The sequence below is a fragment of the Melospiza melodia genome, chromosome 3 (assembly GCF_035770615.1).
Source record: "Melospiza melodia melodia isolate bMelMel2 chromosome 3, bMelMel2.pri, whole genome shotgun sequence".
Taxonomy (NCBI): domain Eukaryota; kingdom Metazoa; phylum Chordata; class Aves; order Passeriformes; family Passerellidae; genus Melospiza; species Melospiza melodia.
In genome coordinates, this window is record NC_086196.1 from 135,754,901 (window position 1) to 135,777,425 (window position 22,525).

Genomic DNA, 22,525 nt, shown 5'->3' on the forward strand with positions numbered 1-22,525 from the left:
TCATCTAATTAAGGATGTTTGTATTTTTCAGACAAAAGCTGTTCTAATTAAATCCTGAGGGGACATAAAACTTGATCAATATGGTGCATAGACCTCATAACGGGGTTCAATCCCCTTATATGGTGAAGAAAGAAACCATTAAGACTTAATTCAGTACAGAGTTTTATCACTGCCATGTCCAGAGTCAGGGCAATAATAAAAGTTTCTCATATTTGAAGTGTCATCCCACCAGAGCATGACAATTCAAACTATTATAAATTATTTATACTCTTGATCATGAGCATAAGAATCAGGGACAGAATTCTCCCCAGAACTCTCCACATCCTTGTAACATGCACAATTATTTACATCGATGGGGTGTAAAGTGCACCAGTTGTGAATCAGCAGTGTTTTGTTGCCTTTTCCCACAAACACTGCTAAAAACTGATCAAGAAATGTAGAGGCCTTGGGATTAATCAAGGCTACAGTGACACAGTCCTTCTGGTGGTTTTGTTTTGCTGCTGAGTAGGTTATCACTGGGTTTTGCAGGACAGGAAGGGATACAGGCACTACAGATGAAGGACATCATTAGTAAACATTGAATTAAGGTGACTCTTGGCAAAATGTAGTTATAAGGCTCCAGGGTTTAGTTGTATAAAACCTTTATAAGGCTCATCAATTTCCTGCCTTATTACAGCTCCTCCTGGATGTTTGGGCTGTGGATCATAAATATAGGCCTTCTGGATGATACTGCTGGAAACTTTTCCTGGTTCAGGGCTCCTTGAGTGAACATGAAGGAGGAGCAACTCAGTCTTTTATCAGCTTTGCAGTGACTCGGAATTTTGCCTGTGGATATTAGGAAGGGCTGAAACTAGGATAAATGGCTCCAATAGCCTGACTTACAAATAACAAGCAGCTCCATGCTATTTAACATCAATTGGGCTAACATCCATCACCGGGAAATCAAAACTTTTTAGACAGCACAATCAACAACACAGTGAGACACACCTCTGGAAACTGGAGAACCTAGGAGAGGATGTTTTGTCATCCCCTGTGAGGATCTTCTGCAGGAGACACCCAGAAGTGTGATATAACAAGGACAATGTGTTAGGGATAAGAGGTGTAAGAACCTATTTTATATACATATAACTGGATAGATATAATTTATATATATATATATACACACACACAGAAAAATATATATAAAAGATATAGATATAGATATATGGATATATATAGATATAGATATAGATATAGATATAGATATAGATATAGATATAGATGATATAGATATATACATACACACATATATATGTATGTAAGTCTTGGGTAGATGGACAAAGATTCTTGCTTACAGGAGATTGGCATTTGTGTAAAATTCCTCCTGCGGATACCACATAATCCAAAAATCAACCTTGACAGGATTATAAGGGCATTTCATCACCTTATTTCTGTAGCTGCTGCACTCTCTGGTTTCTCTGCTCCCATGCCAGAAGGACAGGAGCTCACCCACCAGGAGAATTGTTGTTTTTTCTCTTTGTGTCTATAACAAAAATTGAGCAACTGAGGGAATGGGGCAGGGGGGTCTCAGCCTGGAGAAAAAAGAGTCCCAGGGAGGATCCTATTGCTCTCTGCAACTCCCTGGAGTGAGGTCATAGCCAGGTGGATGTTGGTGTCTTCTCCTAAGTAATGAGCAAGAGAACAAGAGGAAATGGCCTCAAACTGTAATTAGGGGAGGTTCAGGTTGGGCATCAGGAAGAATTTATTTTTTGAAAGGGTGGTTAAGCATTGCTACAGACTGCCCAGGAAGTTGGTAGAGTCACCACACCTGGAACTGTTAAAAAAAATTCCTGGATGTGGCACTCAGTGCTCTGGTCTGGGTGACAAGGTGGGGATGGGCCACAGGCTGGACCTGGTGGCCTTGAAGGTCTTTTCCAGCATAAATCATTTTATGATTCTATGATTACAAGGGGCACCTCTTTGCAAAGATCTGACTTTCATTTCATGGAGGTCACTGAGCAGCCCACATCTGGTCAACTGGCCCTCTGAAACCACTGATATGGGTGAGTTTTATCTGCCTGGAAGAAAAGATTCATCCCTGTACAATCAGCCCTCTGTAAAGAATTAACTCCATTCTTCATGTATTTCGCCTAGGATTCTCCTTTACCCCCAAGCAATAGGGCTGTAGAAAATATCTGTGTTTATTTATTTTCTGTATTTTCATATTAGAAACAAACATACTTTAGAGTGTTTTTTCCTCCTATACAAAGCAATTACAGAAACCCATAGAGCCTAATGGAAGTGAGATCATTCTTTAGGAATCTAGAAAAGACAATAAGTATAATCAAATTATTTTTTTAGGAACTATGGAAATTGTAAACCTGCTTCTGACACAGCAGTAATGTGAGGTTCAGCCTTAGGCCCTCTTAACAACTCACACATGAGCAGCCTGAGCAAAGTCAGCAGGATGACCCATGTGCATAAAAGTTGTGTCTACTGAAAAATGTATTTGGGATAAATAAAAAGTTTGATAATCCTTTCAGTGATGTTTTCAATAATGTTTCTGTCCAGCACTTCAAATTTTAGGGAAAAAAAAAAAAAAACAAGAAAAATCCGGAGGTGAAGGAAGCCAACACTTTGTTTTATTCCAAAAGAAAATGGTTTAAAGATTACAAAAGTGAACTAAAAGGAAACAACATCTCTCTGGTTTTTAGCCAGTTCCAGTATTGCCCAGAGACCTTAACCAAGGAGCAGTACCACGCTGTGGCACCATATGCTGAAATTTGTAACAGACTTAAAAAGCTCATAATGTTATTATTGCAATTTACAAAGGCTATTTCTCCTAAAAAATATCCCAGATGTCCCAGTGGGATGTTTCTTTCCACCACCCTTGTTATAATAAGTGGTATTTTTGGGGGTTTTTTTGCTTCAGCATGGTCATATCATGTTTCACTCCCCTGAAATGTGGTTGAGCCACAGCCCATGAGTGTTTCACAGTCACACCACAATTGCAGGCCCATAGAGACCTTTGAGGATCACTTCTCTTAGCACATAGGGTGCCCCAGAGAAAATCAGGGCAATGCTATGAACCATGTCAAAGCAAGGCTGGTGATGTAGAAATGACTGGCACGGGATGCTTCAAGCTCCCTAAGCCTCCCCTTCACCCAGAACCCAGAAGGGACATGGGGTTACCTGTCCTCCGATGCAGATTCGTTTAAAATGGTCTGAAAAGGGGACTTTTAAAGTGGCTTGGAGGCTGGTTAACAGAGTTTCATGTATGTAGGTAACTATCTTTGTTAATAGGATCATTGCCCATACAACAGAAACATTCTCCATTGCAATTATTTCTCCCCATTCAGCACCCCCTGCATTCTCTTCCAAGCCTAATTTACAAGACCCCAACCATCAGTGCAACTTAACTCCTTTAATCCCCTCCATAAGGTCTATTTTCTTGCCTTTTGTGCTAGACAGACCTTTTTTTTTTTTTATCCTCACAAATATAAACAAACACTTGCATGATGCCAGGCAGGACTGAGGAGGGGATGGGGAAAGCCTGAGCCCAACGCAGACTTCTGGCCAAGGTGGCTTCATTCGGCTGCCTGCTTTGTTTGAATAACAATATCTTCTCAGTCACGGCGTTTTCCTTCCCCTTCTCCCCATTTCTCCCCCATGCAGGCCCGAGTAAAAGGGCTGTGTGAATCCAGGAGCCTGCCCATTAATGAGCTGGCATCTGATCCGTATTTACCGGCATTAATTTCTGGATGTAACGCACCCCTGCCACTTCCCCACAGTTTGCCCTAAAAGGCTTTCTGAGGGGCACAAAAGCAGAGGGTCAAAAGTGAGTTGACCCCGGCCAGAATGTACAATTATTGCAAAGAGGTGGTACACCAGCAGCTGTCGAAACCCCACCAAAGCACTCCCAAAAGCCGAAGGATGACTAATACGCCGGCCGACTTTGGGCAGGAAGAATTATGGCCCTCCCGAGCAGCTGCAATAATTGTCTTGCCATTGTCCCCCTGCCACCCCCTACAAGTGCCCATTGTGGCCGTGGAGTAAAGTGATTTTATGCTCGGGCTGATGCTGTTTGCGCCCAGCTGCCCGAGCACTGACACACGAGCCTGCAGAGGGGGGACCCGCGTCTGCTAGACGGGGCTGCGACATACCAGACCTTTTACATAAGTCAAACAGGAACAAATGACTCTTTATCAGCCCCTTCTCCCTTTGAAGTGGCGGCTGCTTATAGGCCCTTACAGCTTTTCCTCCTTAGCCCGAGCAAACATCCTCCTTTTGATATGCTACATGCTCATTATCTCTGCCCCATTTAATGATTTTTGATTGAAGGGTGGCAGCGCAGTTGCCAAGAGGGTAGTTAGAGAGGCTCCACGCAGTCAGGACAACAAGAAAGGCTTTCCTTGTGCAGCAGCCTAAATTTGGAGTTTCTTAACAGTGTGTTCTTGTTCTTAGCAGCAGATAAGGGCTGAGCATGAAATTCTTAATTAAGCAGTAAATAGAGAGTGGGGTGTCAGCAGATGCAGCCTGTAGCCATGGAGACCAAGTCTGATGGAGGAGGGAGCTGAGGCTCAACGCCGGCCCCGGGCTCGGGCATGACTGACAGCTGAAGAATCCCACAAAGCTTGTAAACGGGATTAATTAGTTGGCTAATTATTTCATATAGTTAAATGTAAATAAAATATTAAAAAAGAAAAATTTCTAAAAGGGCCAACTTGCAGATTTAGGCAAGAAGACGGCAGGAAGGCCAGACCTTCTAGCCTTGTCCTCTCTGAGTGGACTGGTGGGGTTTTAAGGCCAGAAGGGACCATTGTGGCAGCTTTCTCTGACCTCCTATGGAGCATGAATCTTGCCTCATGAGGTTTCTAATAGCTTCTCGCAGAGCCGGAGCATATTTCCCTGAAAAGACAGCCAAGCATCTTCTAAGGACCCTGAGTGATGGAAAGTCTACCACATGCCATGGATCTGCTCTGCTGGCTAATTATCCTCACCCTCTCAGCCTGCACAGCGGAGAGAAGGAGAGAAATCTCACACCAGGGCCAGGAATCTGCTTTGTTTCAAACTTTTACCCTACACCCACAGCATAGATATTAGGTACCCAACACTGAGTTATTGATCTCACTCCTATAAAAGTCCTCACAGAAAATGTTCACAGCATGAATTATGCATGTCAGGTGTTTTCATAAATTTCCCCTCGTGTATTTTGGATTATTGTTTCTCTCTCTATTAAAATGAGGAACCACAACAAGCTCTTTGTGTGATAAAAATCAAGATGAAAGTAATGCAAGAGAAGGGCAAGAAAGTGTGTGTGATGCAAGAGTGGCATATGCCAGCCAGACCACTTTTGTCCCAGTCTTCCCAAGACTCATCTCCTCTGTTTTTAACAGCAGAGGCCAAGCTACAGATGCCATCCTCTGAGCTTTCCCATGCTGCTCTGACAGTGCAAATCAGGATATGCAAACTGAAAAACAGTCACCTTTTATATTAGAAGGAACAAATTTACACTGTTAGTATGCAGAAATAATAAAACATTTTTCTTTTTTCAGTAAATACTTGACTTGATCTCTGGTAAGGTTTAGACACAACAGCTAAATTTACAGTAGCAAATTTACACTTGAACTGTGTCTAAATAGGGCCAGGACACAGACCCAAGACCAGGACCCCAATAATCTACGTGGTTATAATGCTGGCCAAATTCCTGGCACAGCTTTGGCCTAGAGCAGGCAGACTCCCAGGTGGTGACCAGTGCACCAGTACAGTTTGGGATTAAGCAAGCACAGGGATCTTTTATAGTTTGAAGCCCGGGTACATCCAGCCCATTTTTAGAGCTAAAATGTTAAACACAAGCTGTGCTGTGGCAGTTGCTGAAGAATCAGAGGTGAACACAGCAACTGAGATCCTCAGACTGAGGTTAAGTTTTGGGTTTCCCCAGTTCTCCACAAATGTGATTTTCCACACTGGTTGATTTTCACTGTTGCCAGACCAAGCTCAGTGGATTGCCTGCCCTCATTCCAGGCATGTTTTTCTCTCCATTGTCACAATGATTGTTCTAAAGGTATCCTACATGAGAAAGCCATTTGCATGCCATCTCAGTAGTGCAAAATCAAAGGGAATTTCATTACATTTAATGGAACAGAAGAGAAAAATTATCTGTTATAATGAAAATCATCATCTTTACTTTCCTGGTATGAGTCATGAAGGAGAAGCTAATCTTCTCAAAGACACCAAAATATATTTGTGATTTCTAGTTCTGCTGCTATTAATAAAGGCAACAATCATTATCCTAATTTTGACATATAGAGCTTAGATATTTATAAAATTATTTACTTTAGAATGGGTATTACAGAAAATGTCCATTTCTTCAAAAAAAAAAATTCCACCACACTCCATGATCTCATGTACAAAGTCACATAGGTAAAGATTTAAGGCATCTTTGGAAGTTTCCAACCCTAGAAAAAATTCTCTCCCAGTAATCTTACTGTCTTCAGTGGGCTCAGCCTAGCAAGATGAGCATGTTTTATTAATGATACCTGTGATGTAGGACCAGTTGACAGCAGAGGTCATTGGTGGAATTTAATGTCTTTACCACTCAAAAAAAGCCAACTCAAATACAACTGATGTCACATCACCCTCTATTTATGGCACATTCCTTCTGTTGCTAGGTCAAGCATCAGATAGATCAGTTAGGGATGGACCTGAGGTGCACTTAGCCATTTGACCAACATTTTGAAGGACCTCTCACTTATTGAGAGGCCATTGAAAGCTGGCCTTGAGCAGATTTTGGGTCTAAATTAAAGAGGCATCAGCTCTGACACCATTCCTGATCACAGATGTAGATTGCAACCCCCACACTGCACTTACCCAGGTAGGTGAACTTCCCCAGCTTGCTGTCGAGATGCCAATCACAGCTCCTGTGCTGGCCATAGGACGGTTCCAGCTGGAGTGGCTGTCCCCTCCTTGTCCCACAGGACACCACAGCCTCCAGATGGGCAGGAAGATCCTTGTGTTCCACCAGCAGGTAATTCCCAGCCTTGAAGTTGCTAAATGTCACTGAATACTGGAGAAGAGGAAACCAAAAGGAAACATGTCTGAGTCTGTGATTAGAGCTCCATGGAGTGCAGCATAAAGGGGTAAAGAGGGTCGTGCTCCTCACAGGTAAAATGTGTTGAAAACAGGAAAAGAGATGCAAAATTAAGCAGGAGGTGATGGTAAATGCAGAAAAAAATCAACTGCCCTCATCACCTTTAAAGGATGAGGAGAACCAATGTCTTCTGAAAACTGTGCTTCAACATGTCTTAAGGCAGTAAAAATCCTGTTGGTTCCTAAACACCACCCTGAAATTTCACCTAAGATATCCAAAATCATCAAGTGTCCATGGCCAGGCGGGATGGGGCTTGGAGCAACCTGGTCTAGTGGAAGGTGTCCCTGCCTATGGCAGGGGTTGGAACGGGATGAGCTTTAAGGTCCTTTCCAACACAAACCATTCCATGATTCCATGACCTTCCTGCTCCAGGTGATTACAGAGAACTTATCTCAGAACTTATCTGAGAGATAAGAGAAAGCTTATCAGTCATCTTATCTAAGCCTATAAATACAGAGAGACTTTCTCAGTGCACTTAACTCTATTTTATTTCTCTCTGTTCTTCCAAAGAGATGAAAACATGATTATCTCTTCCAGATACAATTTTGAAATTATAAAACCTTCCCATGTTACCTGGAGCTGTTTGCTGACCAAAGGGTTGTCAAATGTCAACGTGTAAGTCTCTTTATCCAGGAGAAGAACCATCCAGCCATACAGGTTTGATAAAGTATCAGGGACATAATTGACTGTGCTTGACTTATTCCTACTGTCAGTCACAGTTAAATTATAGGGAGTGTCAGGAGCCTCTTTTCTGCAGGAAAAGAAAAAAAAATTACATTTTTACATTGAACTCTGTTATTTTGCAACCTGTACAGTTCTATTTTTATTTGAATTACAGAAGCTGTGCTGGATCTCCCTTAGAATGTGTCTCCATTTTTTGTAATTCTTTATAAATGCCATAAGAAACAATATTTTGCCTGAATTGCTGTAAAAGGAGAGAGAAAAGGAGAGACAAAGCATGTAGGAGTAAAGGAAGAGGAAGAGAACAGAGCAGATGTAACAGCCAGGGTACCAACTTCTACATTGCCAGAGTATTTTCCTTCTGCCAGACTCATGGACCTCAAGTTCAAATTTTAGGAGGTGATGAGGTGATATTTAGGGTTCCTTCCAACCCAAACCATTCTGTGATTCTGTGATAATTCACTCCCATTTGAGTGATCAAAAGTTTCAATAAAAGTCCTGTGTAATTCAAAGAGCTGTTCTCTGTCTGCAGTCAAAGCTGGGGCTGCTGAGGATTGATTAAATCCTTCAGAAAAAGGGGGAACTTTTAGTGCAGCAGTTCTTATAAGCATCCAAATGAGAACTCAATCCCCTTTTTCGCTAGAACTTGGCACTCCTAATTTCTGACCAGTCTACTCAGGAGAAAAAACCCTTACTGAAGAGATCAACATTAGCACTGATACCATGAGGGGTCATAAACCCTTTAGATTTAAGGTTGCAGTAGACTCCTCTCAGTTTGGCATTTGAGCTGACAATAAGCTTAAAAAATCCCCTCTTTTAACCATCCCTTCAATATTTTTTTCTCAATATTTGAAGCATTATCTTACAACTACACATCTCAGCATATTATCTAACCTCTCAGGCTGGATATGGCTTACTAACCCAAGACAGCGCTAAAATTTATGTAATCCTGCAATTTGCCTGTATATGCAATTTTTGGTTGCTTTTTTTTCCCCCCAAGTGCTTTGGAGATGATGCAAAATCACCAGAGCAGTCATCCCAGATGTATTTTTCTTTTCTCTTTAAAATCAGTTCAGTGATTTTTTTTTTCTTTTTTTTGTTGTTGTTATTCTAGTGTCTGTCACTTTGTCAAATCACTTTCTGGTTACCCAGAAACATTCAGCTGAGAAACAGCAGTGGCAAAGCGAAGTGTGAATCAGCAAAGAATCACTCAACCAGAAGATATTGGCAGACCAATGAAACTGGAAGGAGTTTATAAGGCTTAAACAGCTTTTGTACCACTAATAAACCTCCTGTTATGGGCATTAACTGGACCAGGATATTAGGCTGCTAATTAAGCAAGTAAATGACAACAAGCACATTATTGCCACAGCTATCAGCACCTGCACAGGTATTCTAGCAGCAGAAGAACACCAATCACAATGCAAAACTCTCCTGCAGATCAGAGGGAGCCTTATGGAGTTGCAAAGATGCCCAATGTCACAGCAAGTGACAGAGACTCAGACCTAGGCTCTCTGCAGCATAAATTCACATGGTTTTACTCTTTATTTATTTTAATTTTTATCACCAGAGAGTTCTGAAGAGAACAGCTTGAATCACTTTTATGGGGAGACTCTCCCCAGTACTTCCAGGAGAAGTAAAGACAGAACTCCTGGAAGGGACAACCCTACTGGGATACAAGTCTGACCTGTTAGAAAGTTAGGTGGCAATTACACACTAGCCATGTAAATCCAATAGCTAGTGAATGGGAATGTGAATTCACAAATCAGCTGTGAATCCATTTATGTTGGAAACCAATATTTAGAAGACCCCAAATAAATATCCTAAACTGCATAGTGAACTTCCAGATGGCTACAGTTAAGTGAAATACATCTTTTCCTGTGTGTCGAATTATAACAGACAAGTTATAGAATCATAGAATCATTTAAGTTTGAAAAGACCTCTGAGATCATCGAGTCCAACCATTAACCCAACACTGCCGAGGCCACCTCTACACCATGTCCCAAAATGCCACATTTACATGTGTTTTAAATCCCTCCAGGCATGGAGACTTAACTATATTTAGAGATTTATGAGCACCACTGCCCCAAAAAGCTCATTTCAATGCCTGACCTCCTTTTCCATGGGGAAATTCTTTTTAATATTTAATCTAAACCTCTCTTGGCGCACCTTAGGGCCATGTACTCTTGTCCTTGTTCCCTAGGAGCAAAGCCTGACCACACCCCCACACTGCCCACCCCATGGCTGTCCCCTCCTGTCAGGAGTTGTGCAGAGCCACAAGGTCCCCCCTGAGCCTCCTTTTCTCCAGGCTGAGCCCCTTTCCCAGCTCCCTCTGCCCCTCCTGGTGCTCCAGCCCCTTCCCCAGCTCTGTTCCCTTCCCTGGATACACTCCAGTCTCTCAGTGTCCCTCTTGTCCCAGAGCTGTCCCCAGCACTGGAGGTGCCCCAGCAGTGCCAGCACAGGGGACAGCACTGCCCTGGCCCTGCTGCCACCCCAGAGCTGGCACAGCCCAGGTGCCTTTGGCCTCTTGCCCACCTGAGCACACCTGGCTCATGTTCATGACCCAGGAAGGAAAAGGAGCAGGAGATGCCTTATGGCCTGGAATGTCTAGGGTTTTCTTGACTTGTAATATTGTGTCCTTGTCTTTTACATGAGTTGCTTGAGGTTTTGCCACCCATAAATTCATTTCCAACTCCTGACAGGGTGCCCACCACCAAACCAAAAATTTGGGGAACCTAGAAAACTTCTCAGCCCAGTGTACAAGTTAACTGGTACAAGGACACAATAAGCCTGAGATACACCCCCTTGAAAGGATGTCAGTGTGTTGTTTCTTCACCTCCATGCCAAAAAGGCACCAAAATGGAAGTACCCTACTAATGGAATTACCAGCCACAATTAGCACCATTTCCATTTGCCCTAAATAGCCAGTGATTTCACTGTGCCCTAAATAGCCACCAATCTACCTCTCTTTAATGCTAATGAAGTAGAAGAGCGCTGGCACACAGGAGTATTTCTAATTCAGAGGATCCGAGGGAGCCTGCACGCATCATTAACATGGAGAGCTTCATTATCAGAGGAGAGCCTTCCCCTGAACTTCTCCTGGCTTTATTTGAAAGAAACTAGGAGGCAATGGTCTTAATGCAAAATTAACCCTCCCTTTAAACTGCTGGAAGCCTTTGCAAACTGTAAGGGGGAAAAAAAGGATGACTCATTGTGAAGGCTGTATTTTTTATATCGAAGCAGGTTTCAATTAAGGAGCAATTTGCTTTAGAAATATGGCAGGATTACAGGATAGGGCTTTACAGTCTGAGCCACAATTCACCAATTGTGACTGTATAAACTGTTATATAATTCAGCTCAAATGCATTGTGCAGAACTGCTCGACAGATATGGGCCACAAAGGATTTGTTAAGCCAATCAACAACATGGAGGAGAACAAATATTAACTCTCTTGTTTATGTTTACCAGTAACTTATTTATCCTAAGGGTCCATATCTGTTTGTATGAAGGCAGGCGCTCTGTTTAGCTCTAAATGCTTTCTGTTTGTGTAATAATCCATTATGATTATCCCTCTTCAAAAACAGGAAACAATTTAGCATTGAACTTCAAATGGGACACCAAATGTTTATATCAAGAGTCCATGTTTATTGTTGGCCAAAGGGAGGCTAATTCGGAATTATAACCATATCAAACACTTTACAGGTTTAATCTTGGGCCCCAGACCAGTTCACTTTATTTTAATTGCCAAGAACTAAGAATTTTCAGCTGTTTTCAGTAAATGTGAGTATCTTTGTTGAGATACCAAGCTCATTATTCAAATCTGTCTTTTATTATGAATCCTTAGTAGCAGTGATTTTTTTATTTTTTTTTCATGCATGAGTCTTTTAGGAAATAACCAGATCTTTGACCCTGATCTTGAGTCACTACCATGGGCTGAATTCTAAATAAAAGAAGAATTGAAATGGTTTCCCAGGAATAGAAAGGATTGTGACTGACAAGATGGATTCCTTCAGAGCAGAATTTCAGTTTGCTACCCCTGCCTTCCAAAATCCCCCATGTCCTTAAAACATTTCCCCAGATCCTACAGTTTACAAGCTGATATTTTCAGGAAAATTAAAATCAGACAGAAATCCTGAGCTGGAAAGTGGTTGGTAAACAAACAGGTAAAATGTCTGCAGTGTGAGCATGGCAAACACCAGAGGAGGACTGCTTTTTCACTCTGCTTTTCCCACATCAGGCAGAGCTCTGAAGAGTCCCTGGAAGTGTCCAAGGCCAGGTTGGACAGGGCTTGGAACAGCCTGGGGTAGTGGAGGGTGTCCTTGCCCATGGAAGGAGGTGGAATTAAATGATCTTTAAGGTCCCTTCTAACCCAAACCATACTGTGATTTTAGGATCAATATGTTGGTTATTACAGGGAGTCCCAGCTGATGCACCTGGCTCTGATCTATCCAGGCCGTAAGAAACATCCAACAGACTTGCCAGATTTCTCCTTGCCAGGATAGAAAGCTTAGGGCCAGCAAACGTTGGCTCAATGTTAAATTTATCTCCCTGCACTAAGAAATACCTCAGATGATGGTCAAGCTGAGAGAGAAGGCTTTAAGAAATATCTTTTCCTGCGTACTCATAACACTGTGCAGGATCGGTCTTTGCTGCCCATACCCCTGACTGCAGGGTGAATGGAAAGGTGTCTTCCACTGGGAAACAAATTTCTCTAGGTGGGATGTCTGAAATGCCAGAAACGCAGCAGAGTAAAAGCTGACTCTCTAAAGCTGAGCTGATGAGTTGGTAACTGAACAGTCAATAATTTAATACTTGCCTTCCATATTACATCGCAGGAGCCCTCGGAGGGTGGGTTGTGGGGACAAGTGACCATGTAAGCTGCCCCCTCTGTGAGGGCACACATGGCCAGAGAGTGACTGAGGACATTGAGAGAAGAATTGTGGTGGTCAGGGTGTTTCACAGCAGGGAGATGTTCAGCTGAAGGTTCAGCACCACAGAGAGTAAATATCAAAGGAAAGCAAATCTAGAGTAACCATCTGAAATTTCTTCACAATTCAAAGACACAGAAGTAGGGAAACACCAACCCATCAGCAGTGGCTGGGTTTGCAGCAGAAATGCTGTCAGAATGCAGGACATCCCTCTGGCTGTCCTGAGCAGCCAAGACCCCTGCCAGGGGTCTCAGAGACCCTGGCACAGAGCCCAAAATGCCTCTGGTTTTGATTAGGACCCATGGGGCAAGTTACCCACCTTGTATGAAGATCAGCAGGTCACAACAGTTTAAGTAGAATATTAGTGAAGTTATCACAGGGTGAAAAAGTAGATTTTAGGGTTTTTGGTATGGGAGTTCAGGAGGCAAGATGGAGGGAACTGGGTGTGTCCAGCCTTTCTGCTTCTTCTTCTTGGCCTCCATCTTCTGCTGTGATGTTGGCATTTCCAGATTGGTTTATCACCTATGTCTAACATAGGTGATAGGTATTGGAAAGTAATTGTAAATATTGTACACGTAGTTTTTAGTATAAAGACATAACACCACCCTGAGGGCAGGCAGAGTGCCTCTGACTGTCTTGCTGAGTGGACCTTGTCAGGCCAGGAGAAATTTTTTTACAGATAAGATAAAATAAACAACCTTGAGACCAAGAAATGAAGAGCTCTGACTCTTTCTTCAAGCACCAGGCTGGGAAAAGAGACTTTCTAACTTTTCTCAGGTCACTCTCACCAGCTAGAGACCCTGACAAAGTGCATCACACAGAGAGAATGTTAGAGCTGATATAGGAATGAAACCTAAAAAGTTAATCTTTTGCTTTGCAGCAGAAGAGGGAGACAATAAAAGGCTTGAACTACAGGACTGGTGCTGAGCAAGTCCAAGTAAAGCAAAGCAAAATCCACTGCTTCCCCAGTGAGAGAAGGAAAGCAAATTAGAAGGACCAAGAGGGAAACTCCCTTTTGGCAGGCGCAGCCACCACGTGTTTGGAGTACCCTTCGCCGCAAGGGGCTGCCAGGCTGCAGATTATTCTAATGCTCTCCTCTTGTAAAAATTATGCATAATGTGAAGAAACTTTGAAAGTACTTAATCATGTTATGACAATTTTTTAATGAAAATTTGTTTTAATATTAATAGAGATTCATAGTTCCATGATAATATGGGTAGCGGTGGCATTTGGAGCAGCCGTTTCTAGCCTGCAGCCATGCTGTGCTGTGCCATAGCACAAGCTGTGCTTCAGACTACTCAATAACTTTCTCACATGTAAATTTATAAAGACTTTTATAAGCTCCAATTACATTTTTAAAAGACATAAAACCCCTCTTTAAAGTGTGCTTACGTGACACATTAGTTTAACTTTCAACTGGACTTTGTGAAGAAGGGTTTTGTTACAACAGTGCTAGCTTGGAAATGGATCCTTATTTCCTTGGAAATTGTTGAGTGAAGTAGCTCAGGACAGAGAGTCACAAAATGTTCAAGATAGTAGTTCTCCTTCTCATAAAAGAGCTTCCATAGTTTTTCTCTAACAAAACACTCATTTTCTCCCATACACATCATTTATTTTGGGGAAAAGTGTCAATACAACACGAGCATCCTGGTAAATTAAACAGCACAAAGATAAGCAGTCAATTGCCCACATTGTATGATAAATAATTGAAATTGTTCCAGACATTGTTTTAGCTGACATGAAACATCCCTATCCCTGACAGCTCCCAGGCAGGGGATCTTTCCTAAAGGTTAGTGCTAATGCAACAACCCTGATGTTTTGGAGACTGAAATGGTTAAAAATATGGCCATGTCCAATCCTTGCCAGTTGCTCTCAGGGTCAGGGTATGATCCTGAGGTTGCTGAGATAGGGGTTGCCATACTAGGTCTCCCCTCTTAAAATCCATTATTTGCCTCAACCTTCAAGATTTTTGGAGCTGGAATCCCATTCCTGAAATTCAGGATAAGTGAAAAAAAAAACATTATCTCAAGCATCTCATGCTTTTTTTTTTTTGAGGAGCACAGAAAATTCTTGTGGCAGACCTGACAGGTCTCATATACCATAGCCTGGTAAAGGATGATACAAAGATTTCTTCCAGAGAGATTTTTAACCCTTTTCTTGTCTGAAACTAAAGATAGCCAAGCAACAGTTCTTTTGTCTTTTCATTGAGGTGAGATAGATCCAAGAGGAACTTGTTAGGAATTTTTTTCCTTCATTCACCTATCTTTATTCTCTTTAGTCAACCTCTGCCAATTGCTCCTAGTCATGTTTTGCTGTATTAATCCTAAACTATTCCTTTTTTATTGCAAACACTCTCCAAACACATCTGGATAAAATTCACCCATTCTCCTTCTCCCACCCCCTTCATCCTCTGGTCATGTTTATTGACTTTTACTCTTCATCCCCTCCAGCTCCTTTTATTCCCCATCCTGGTCCTCTCCCAGGTTCCTTTTGGAGCTCTATCTATATGAACAAAGCCTCCCTGACTCACCACCCTCATTTGGCTGGTTCTGACAGTATTTCAACTTCACATGACAGTGATTTGGCTGCTAGGAGCTGCTGAGGAGAGAGGATCTGGAAGCAGCACAGAGAGGATGCTCACGGTCCCTGAGGTTACTCGGCTGAGTACACAGGAGGCCAGGCTAACAGCTGGCTTCTTCTTCTCAGACTGCCAAGGATCTTTGACATAAATTTACTCCCAGATCATGCAGAGGAATAATAAAGAAGCTAAAAAAATACTTGCTTGAAATAAAACCTTAATTGAGACGTCATTGATATGGCTAATCATTGAATCCTGGAATTATTTAGATTGGAAGGGACCTTAAAGCTCTCCCCTGCCATGGGGAGAGACACATTCTACTAGATCATGTTGCACCAACCCCTGTCTAACTTAGTCTTGAGCACTTCCAGGGAAATTCTCATGCAGTTTAGGTCTGGTTATTTAGGTCTGGTTAAGTCTTCCAGAGTTAACAGCAATGGTGCAGATGAACTGTTTGTGCTTGTTCCTTACCTACCTTTTGATGCCAGGAGAAACAAGGCGTATTAAATATCTTAACTGACATGAATTATTAACAATTACATCCTGGCAGTGCCTAAAAGGATCCAAATCACTCTACAGACAACATTTAGAGAAGCTCCATCCACCCACACAGCATCAGCCCAAAGATCTTGCAGTCCATTTCATCAAGGTAAACAGAGACTAGAAAGGGAATTAATTTCCCCAAGACCTCATGGTTAACTGCTTAGGAAAGATACCAAGCACAGTTTTATTTTGCCTTCTACCCAGTACTCTTTTAGTTACATATGAATGACTCCAAGCTCTTAAATTTTTGCAGACTTTTGGTTTCATTACGAAACACAGTAATCACATACAAAGCCACCAGGTAACTCAAAATCTTAGTTTTCTCCTTCAATGGAAAAGCTGATTAGTTTTTTTCCTGTTTGGGAAGGGGTTGAGGTTTTCCCCCTTCTACTTCTAAAACATTAATTATGAGCTAAACATGAATAATTAACAGCCCTCTGACAGAGCACTTCAGGATTTCTGCCTGTGTACTACTAACCTGAGACAGCAAAAAATGGATAATTGTTCAGATTTTTACTTCAAAAGGAGAGTGAAATACTGAGCAGGAGACTGGGAAGGGAAGATGAGCATGGGAAGAAAAGCAGGGGTGATGTTTAGATATCTAAAATTCTTTTTCACCCTTTTTCTTATGTCAGAAATTTGGAAGTGTCCTCCCTGGGTGATAGAAGTGTTGGCAGTTCTTGGACAGCATTCCTTCACCGGATCCCCTCAGCTGCCAGCTGGTGAAAGGGAGGGAAAATTCCAGCTTGGGGAGACAAGTGAACTGGGATAGAACTGGGAGGTGTACAGCCACCAAAGCTGATGGGAACAAACTGGCTGTACCCCAGGACTGGATTATTATTAGAGCTCTTTTTAATTTCCCAACCTATCAAATACTTCAGTGTGAGTGGCAGATCTGACACAGCATCTCCAGGACACCCTTGTCCTTCTGCCATGTGTGGTATTTTCTGGGGTCCCCGTGGCAGGAAGGAAATGATGAATCTGACTCCATGTTCTTAGAAGGCTAATTTATTATTTTATGTTACTATATAATATTAAAGAATGCTATACTAAAACTATACTAAAGACTAGAGAAAGGATATTTACAGAAGGTTTAACAAGATAATAATGAAAAACCCATTACTCTCTCCAAAGTCCTGACACAGCTGGACCATGATTGGTCATTAAGTCAAAATAATTCACATGAAACCAATCAAATGACCACCTGTTAGATAAACAATCTCCAAACCACATTCCAAAGCAGCAAAGCAGAGGAGAAGCAAATGAGATAATATTGTTTTCCTTTTTCTCTGAGGCTTCTCAGCTTCCCAGGAGAAGAATCCTGGGCAAGGGGATTTTTCCAGAAAATATGACAGTGACAGCCATGGTGTGACCGGCCATGGGAGACAGCAGAGCAGATTAAGAGAGATGCCACTGCTCAGGCTTTAGACCTAATTTAGGACCAAGCAGAGAGGCAGCAGTCCTGGCACTGAGTTCAGACCAGCAGCAATCTCAGAATAGCACATAGAAGCAAAACCCACGCTGTATTTTGGGAGGTGGAGCAATTACTTACAAATGAAGATCCATACGGTGGAAAACAAGGTCACTGTCACAGACACTGCCACCAGAAGCTTGGCTGAAGTTGGCACTGGCTGTGCAAGATGCTGCCAGGATATCTGTGGAAGGCAGGATGTGACTTCCCTTCTGTCCCGTGGTGGAGCCATCAAGATCCTCAAGGATGGCAGAGTGAGGAAAGGGGAAGGACACTTGGAAAGGGGAATTGGTGAAGGTCAGATGTTCAGCTGTCACTGTAAACCCACCTGTGGGTGACAAGCAGCACATCAAAAAAAAAACAAAATGGTCACCTCATGTGATGGGCCTGAAGACAGCTCTCTGGAGGAAAAGAGACCAACCTCATTCCACCTTGCCTTTGGAAAAATGTCTGATGGGTCAACAAAAATGGGGAGATCCAGGAAAATAAATGGAGATGGTTGTAGGAATAGCTATTGCTGTGCCAGACCAAACCTGCCCAGTACCCTGCTGTGACTGTGGCACAGACTGGCCTGATCAGGTGCTGCTCCTGGCTCTACCAGCATCTCCTCAGTGACTCCAAACATTTATTCACAGGCCCCACAGCCAAAAATTACAGTGACTCTTATAGATCCTGTCTGCCTTTGTTTTAGAGGTGAGTACATGGTGTAAATGCACTTGACGCTTTTGCGTATGGGCAGCACCTAGCAGAATAAAGTCTAGGCTGAAAAGTGAGTCTGGAGAATTTTTTCACTAGTGAAACAAAGATAGCTACAAAAAAGATGAATATTCATGCAGGCTAAAGTTTATGAGCACGTTAATATTTACAGAAATGTCAGAAAATCGTTGCCCCATGGACTGTAACAAGTGAGCTTTGGCAGGAGTGCCATACAATGCACGGGTTACTATAAGACTGTCATATTCCCAGTTTTAGCCTGACTAAGCCAGATTTGACTATTCCCCCTGTCCTTTGATCTCATCTCCTGAAATCCTCTTCTATGTTATTGTAGGACAGTCTTCATTTATATATAAATACATTTTATTACAATACAAAAGGCAATTGCAGTTGGAACATTCTTCAAAGAGCCTTTGAGTACCTCTTCAAAGCTCAGAAGGATGCTTAGTTTACACATTATCTTAAGCAAATTCACCTCAGGTTTGGGCTGGTAAGCAGTTTGGTGGAATTCTGTGAGGCGGTGTCACAACTTTTAAAGAAATCATCACTCTTGAAATTTTACCTCTCAGAATGAAGATGCAGAAACAAGGCAGTGTATAAAACCCATTTCCACTGAGAAAACTGTATCAGTGCAAAAATCGGGCCAGGTTTGTCTTAAAATAAATGCAATATGTGGCTTCAACTGAGTGATGAAGCCATATCCAGAAAGACTGGGGAGAACCTGAAATCTCAGCCTGCGCAGAGGAATTATCAATGGTCATCTGTGGAAAATATGAACTTGTAATGGCAGGGGGAAGCTAGGGATTTGGGAATCCTGAGAAACAAATATAAATCAGACTCACCCTGCCCTTGGTAACAGCCAGAACAAGTCCTGATCGCTGTGCAAGTGTTCACATCAAAGTTCCTGAAAGCTGTATTGGAGATGAGGAGCTGGTATCTTTTGGGAGCCCTTAGTCCTGCAGACATACAGATCCTGTCCTGAAATGAAGAAATGAAGGAAACATCATCATGTGAGTCATGGAGTCCTGGAATAGTCTGGATTGGAAAGGACCATAAAAGTCACCTCATTCCAACCCCCTGACATGGCAGGGACATCTTCCAAAAGACCAGGTTGCTTCAAGTCCTGTCTAACCTGGCCATGAGCATTTCCAGAAATGGAGTATCCAAGATGCAGCAGCTGGGAATGCAAGAATGTGACTGCCCATAATTGTGGAGTTTAAAGGACAGATGTAAACCATTGTTTGGCAAATTCTGACAACACCCATCCAATTCCCCACTTGAAGCAGGTGGTGGCATCATTCTTAAGGGCAGCTTATTGGCTTTTGTTTGAGTTGTTTCATGGTAGTTATGGTTGGACATTCCCTAGGGAGAAACAATCCACCTAAAAGCCACAGTGAGTGGATTTTTACATCTCCATTTCACTTTGCCTTTTTTGTTCAGCAAGTGGGAGTTTTTCCTACTCTGCAAAGATGACCATTCTTATTTCTGTTCTAAGAAAAATCTGAGCACTGAAATTCAAAGGGGTTTTGTGTGAATTGGCATGGGGACACACTTAAACCAGGCTCTCTGAAAAGCTCTAGAGGACTTCAGGGTCTATTAGAACTTAAAAAGACAGAAAGGAAGAACAAAAGCCATGGGAGATGAAAAACACAATCAACAAACTGGATTTTGGGGTGATTGTAGTCCACAGCAGAGTGGAAGTGTACAACCCTCTGCCCAACTCTCTTGGAAACAGGCTGGAAATAAAGATATACTTAGAGTTAGTGAGCAGCCTGGAGGAAGAAGGGCTGGCAGGAGTCTGTGATCCTGTTTCTGAGGCCAATGAATACTTGTAGAATATATCTCAGAAGCCATAGTAAAGAATCAATCAAGAAATCCACCCTATGGGAAAGCACCTGCAATTGAAAAGAAAGAATGTAATGGGCTCTTATAAGTACGTTATTACTTCAATAAGAAGGTGCTATCTTTAATCTTTGTAAGACACAGTGGTTCCATCAGCTGTTTTATTCTGAGGTCAAAACATCAGGAGTGATAGTCCTGGCCCTTGGGCCCTCCTATTCCAAGTCACTGCTAAGCAGAAATCCCTGGTTTCTGGTTAACAAATTGCTCAGAAAGTATCTATTGGCTTTTTTCTTACACTTCTGGTTCTTCCATCCCACCCAATTTTCTATATTTTAAAAATTAATTAATTTCATTTAAATAAATAGCAAATAGACCAGTGTGAGACAATAATTCCTCCCTTGTGTGTCTCAGAACTTCTGCTTTTTCCAGGAAGAAATGCTTCTCCTTAAATGGTCCCACAAAGACAGAGCTGCTTAATGAGAACACGGAGGGGGCTTTCTGAATATCTTTGAAGTTAAAAAAAATCTTTCACTTGGCTTTTGCCAGTCCTGGATTTATCCCTGTCACTAATATTTCAATAGTCAAAGCCCCAACTTTTCAATGCCCTGATATTTCAAGAAAACAACCTTGTTTTAAAAACACTTTTTTCCAAAAAGTGGAAGGGCTAACAGAGAGGAATATCCAAGGTTCCCATTAAATTAATGTAATAAATTTTTAATTTATATTAAATAGACATCATTATTAAAGGGAGAATTACATACATTAAGATGTAAATTATGACAAGGAGGCTCTTATCATGAGATAATCAAAGATAATCCCCCCCTGAGGTACTGACAGAAACAAGGCACAGTGTGACTGTCTCTAAATCTCTCAGCAAGTACAACACTGGAGTCCTTCCATGGATCCTGCAAAGCAAAAACAAAAACATCCACCCCTTGGTGTCAGAGAAATTCACTGGGACATCACTGGGACACTGAAAGGCTGGACAGGTGAAGCCAGAATTTTATCTGAACCATCTACTTAAAGTAGACCTGCTAAGGAGGTTCCTTTCTGTGAGCTTCTAAAGAAAACTCATTTAAAATACTTTTTTTTTTTTTTTATTTTTCTGACAGTCAGAGAGAAAATTAATTTAATGAACAACAATAGAAAACTGAGCAGGGAAAAAAAAAAAGACCTCAAAATCATGAACAAGCATCTGCGGCCAGTTGTAACTAAAATTCCATTGTTATCCATGTTATTAATCTGTTAACAACCTGGTAGCACCCAAAGGATTTTGTCCAGCTACCTAAAGAAATAGTGGAAGAAGAACATATTTACTGCATAAATAAAATTACATTTTGTCAGTATTTTTCATTCTCAAGTAAAAAAGTAACACTTTGTGTTCCAGGTGGACCAATGATGCTGGGAGAGAGCAGAGGAAACCAAAGAGTTAACAAGGATAGAAGCCAAAGCTGGTGTTCCCCCTCAGAATTCTCAAATCACTAAACTAAACCCACTTGTGCATATTTAAATGGTGCTAAATGCAAGAGGTGTATAGGAATTTGTGTTAGAAAAGCTTGATTAAAGAAAAATTATGATGCCTCTCAAAAAGTCTGATCTGGTGAAATTCCAAGATTTTTCTGAAACCATATCAATACTGGAAAAAAATATGAGTAGGAAAAAAATTTGAACTTGTCCTGCTAAGATTCTTCAGCTTTTTTTGTTTGTGATTTTGTTTTCACTTTTGAATGTTGTTTTAGAAAGAATATATAGGATTATGCCTTACAGTGTGAAATTTTATAGTAGTTTCTAATGAAAACAGAAAAAACAGAGTCCTTGTTTCAAATTTGCTAAAAAAAATTCTTAAAAGCTTCCATGCTGAAAGGGAAAGATGTTGGGAAAAAACCCCAAAAACCTGTAGAATTATTTTGGTTGGAAAAGCCCTCTAAGACCATGGAGTCCAACCATCAACCCAACACTGCCAAGGCCAACACTAAAAAATGTACTGAAGTGCCAACATTTACATGGTTTTTAAAACCCTCCAAGTAATTCCATTACTTCCCTAGGCTGTCTGTCCCAACACTTGAAAACCTTTCAGTGAAGATATTTTCCCCAAAATCCAGTCTAAACCTTTACGGATGCAACTTGAGGGCATTCCCTTATAATCTGTTTAAAATCCAAGCTTTTCCCAATCTGCCATGGAACAGGGGCTGTTCTCCAGGTTGCTTCCTAATTTCTCCAAATTCCTATTCAAACGTTGCTGTGAGACCTAAGAGACATTGAAATTTCTTGCAGTTCTTACCTTTTGCCCAAGGTGTCCATTTAAAACGCTTTCAGACACAGAGGTGTTTCCCAGGCTTTGCACAATGTCAATGCCAAAATCTTTGCAAGCAGAAATCCAGAAATGCTGGAGCTCAAGGTTCCTGCTACTGAAAATCTATATGAAAGGAAAATAAAATAATAATAATAGACATCATCATGAAATAATAGAATGGTTTAGCTTAGAAGGAGCCTTAAAGAATATTTCATTCCAACTCCTGCCATGGGCACTGACACCTTCCACTATCCCAGGTTGCTCCCAGCCCCATCCAACCCAGCCTTGAACACTTCTGGAATGGGGCACCTAAAAGAAAGAAGATTGTTTCTAAAGGGAGCCCATG

The 22,525-nt window shown here is 41.7% G+C and overlaps 1 protein-coding gene across 1 annotated transcript in view; it reads right to left on the bottom strand.

The window, feature by feature from the left end:
• Window positions 1–22,525, bottom strand: part of PKHD1 (PKHD1 ciliary IPT domain containing fibrocystin/polyductin) — a 238,734-nt gene that overhangs the window by 98,200 nt on the left and 118,009 nt on the right. The window contains exons 44-48 of the mRNA XM_063153146.1: window positions 22,168–22,302; window positions 18,887–19,022; window positions 17,412–17,658; window positions 7,703–7,880; window positions 6,850–7,045 (exon numbers count right to left, since the gene is read on the bottom strand). Coding sequence (XP_063009216.1) covers window positions 6,850–7,045; window positions 7,703–7,880; window positions 17,412–17,658; window positions 18,887–19,022; window positions 22,168–22,302 — 892 coding nt within the window. The remainder of the gene's footprint in view (window positions 1–6,849; window positions 7,046–7,702; window positions 7,881–17,411; window positions 17,659–18,886; window positions 19,023–22,167; window positions 22,303–22,525) is intronic.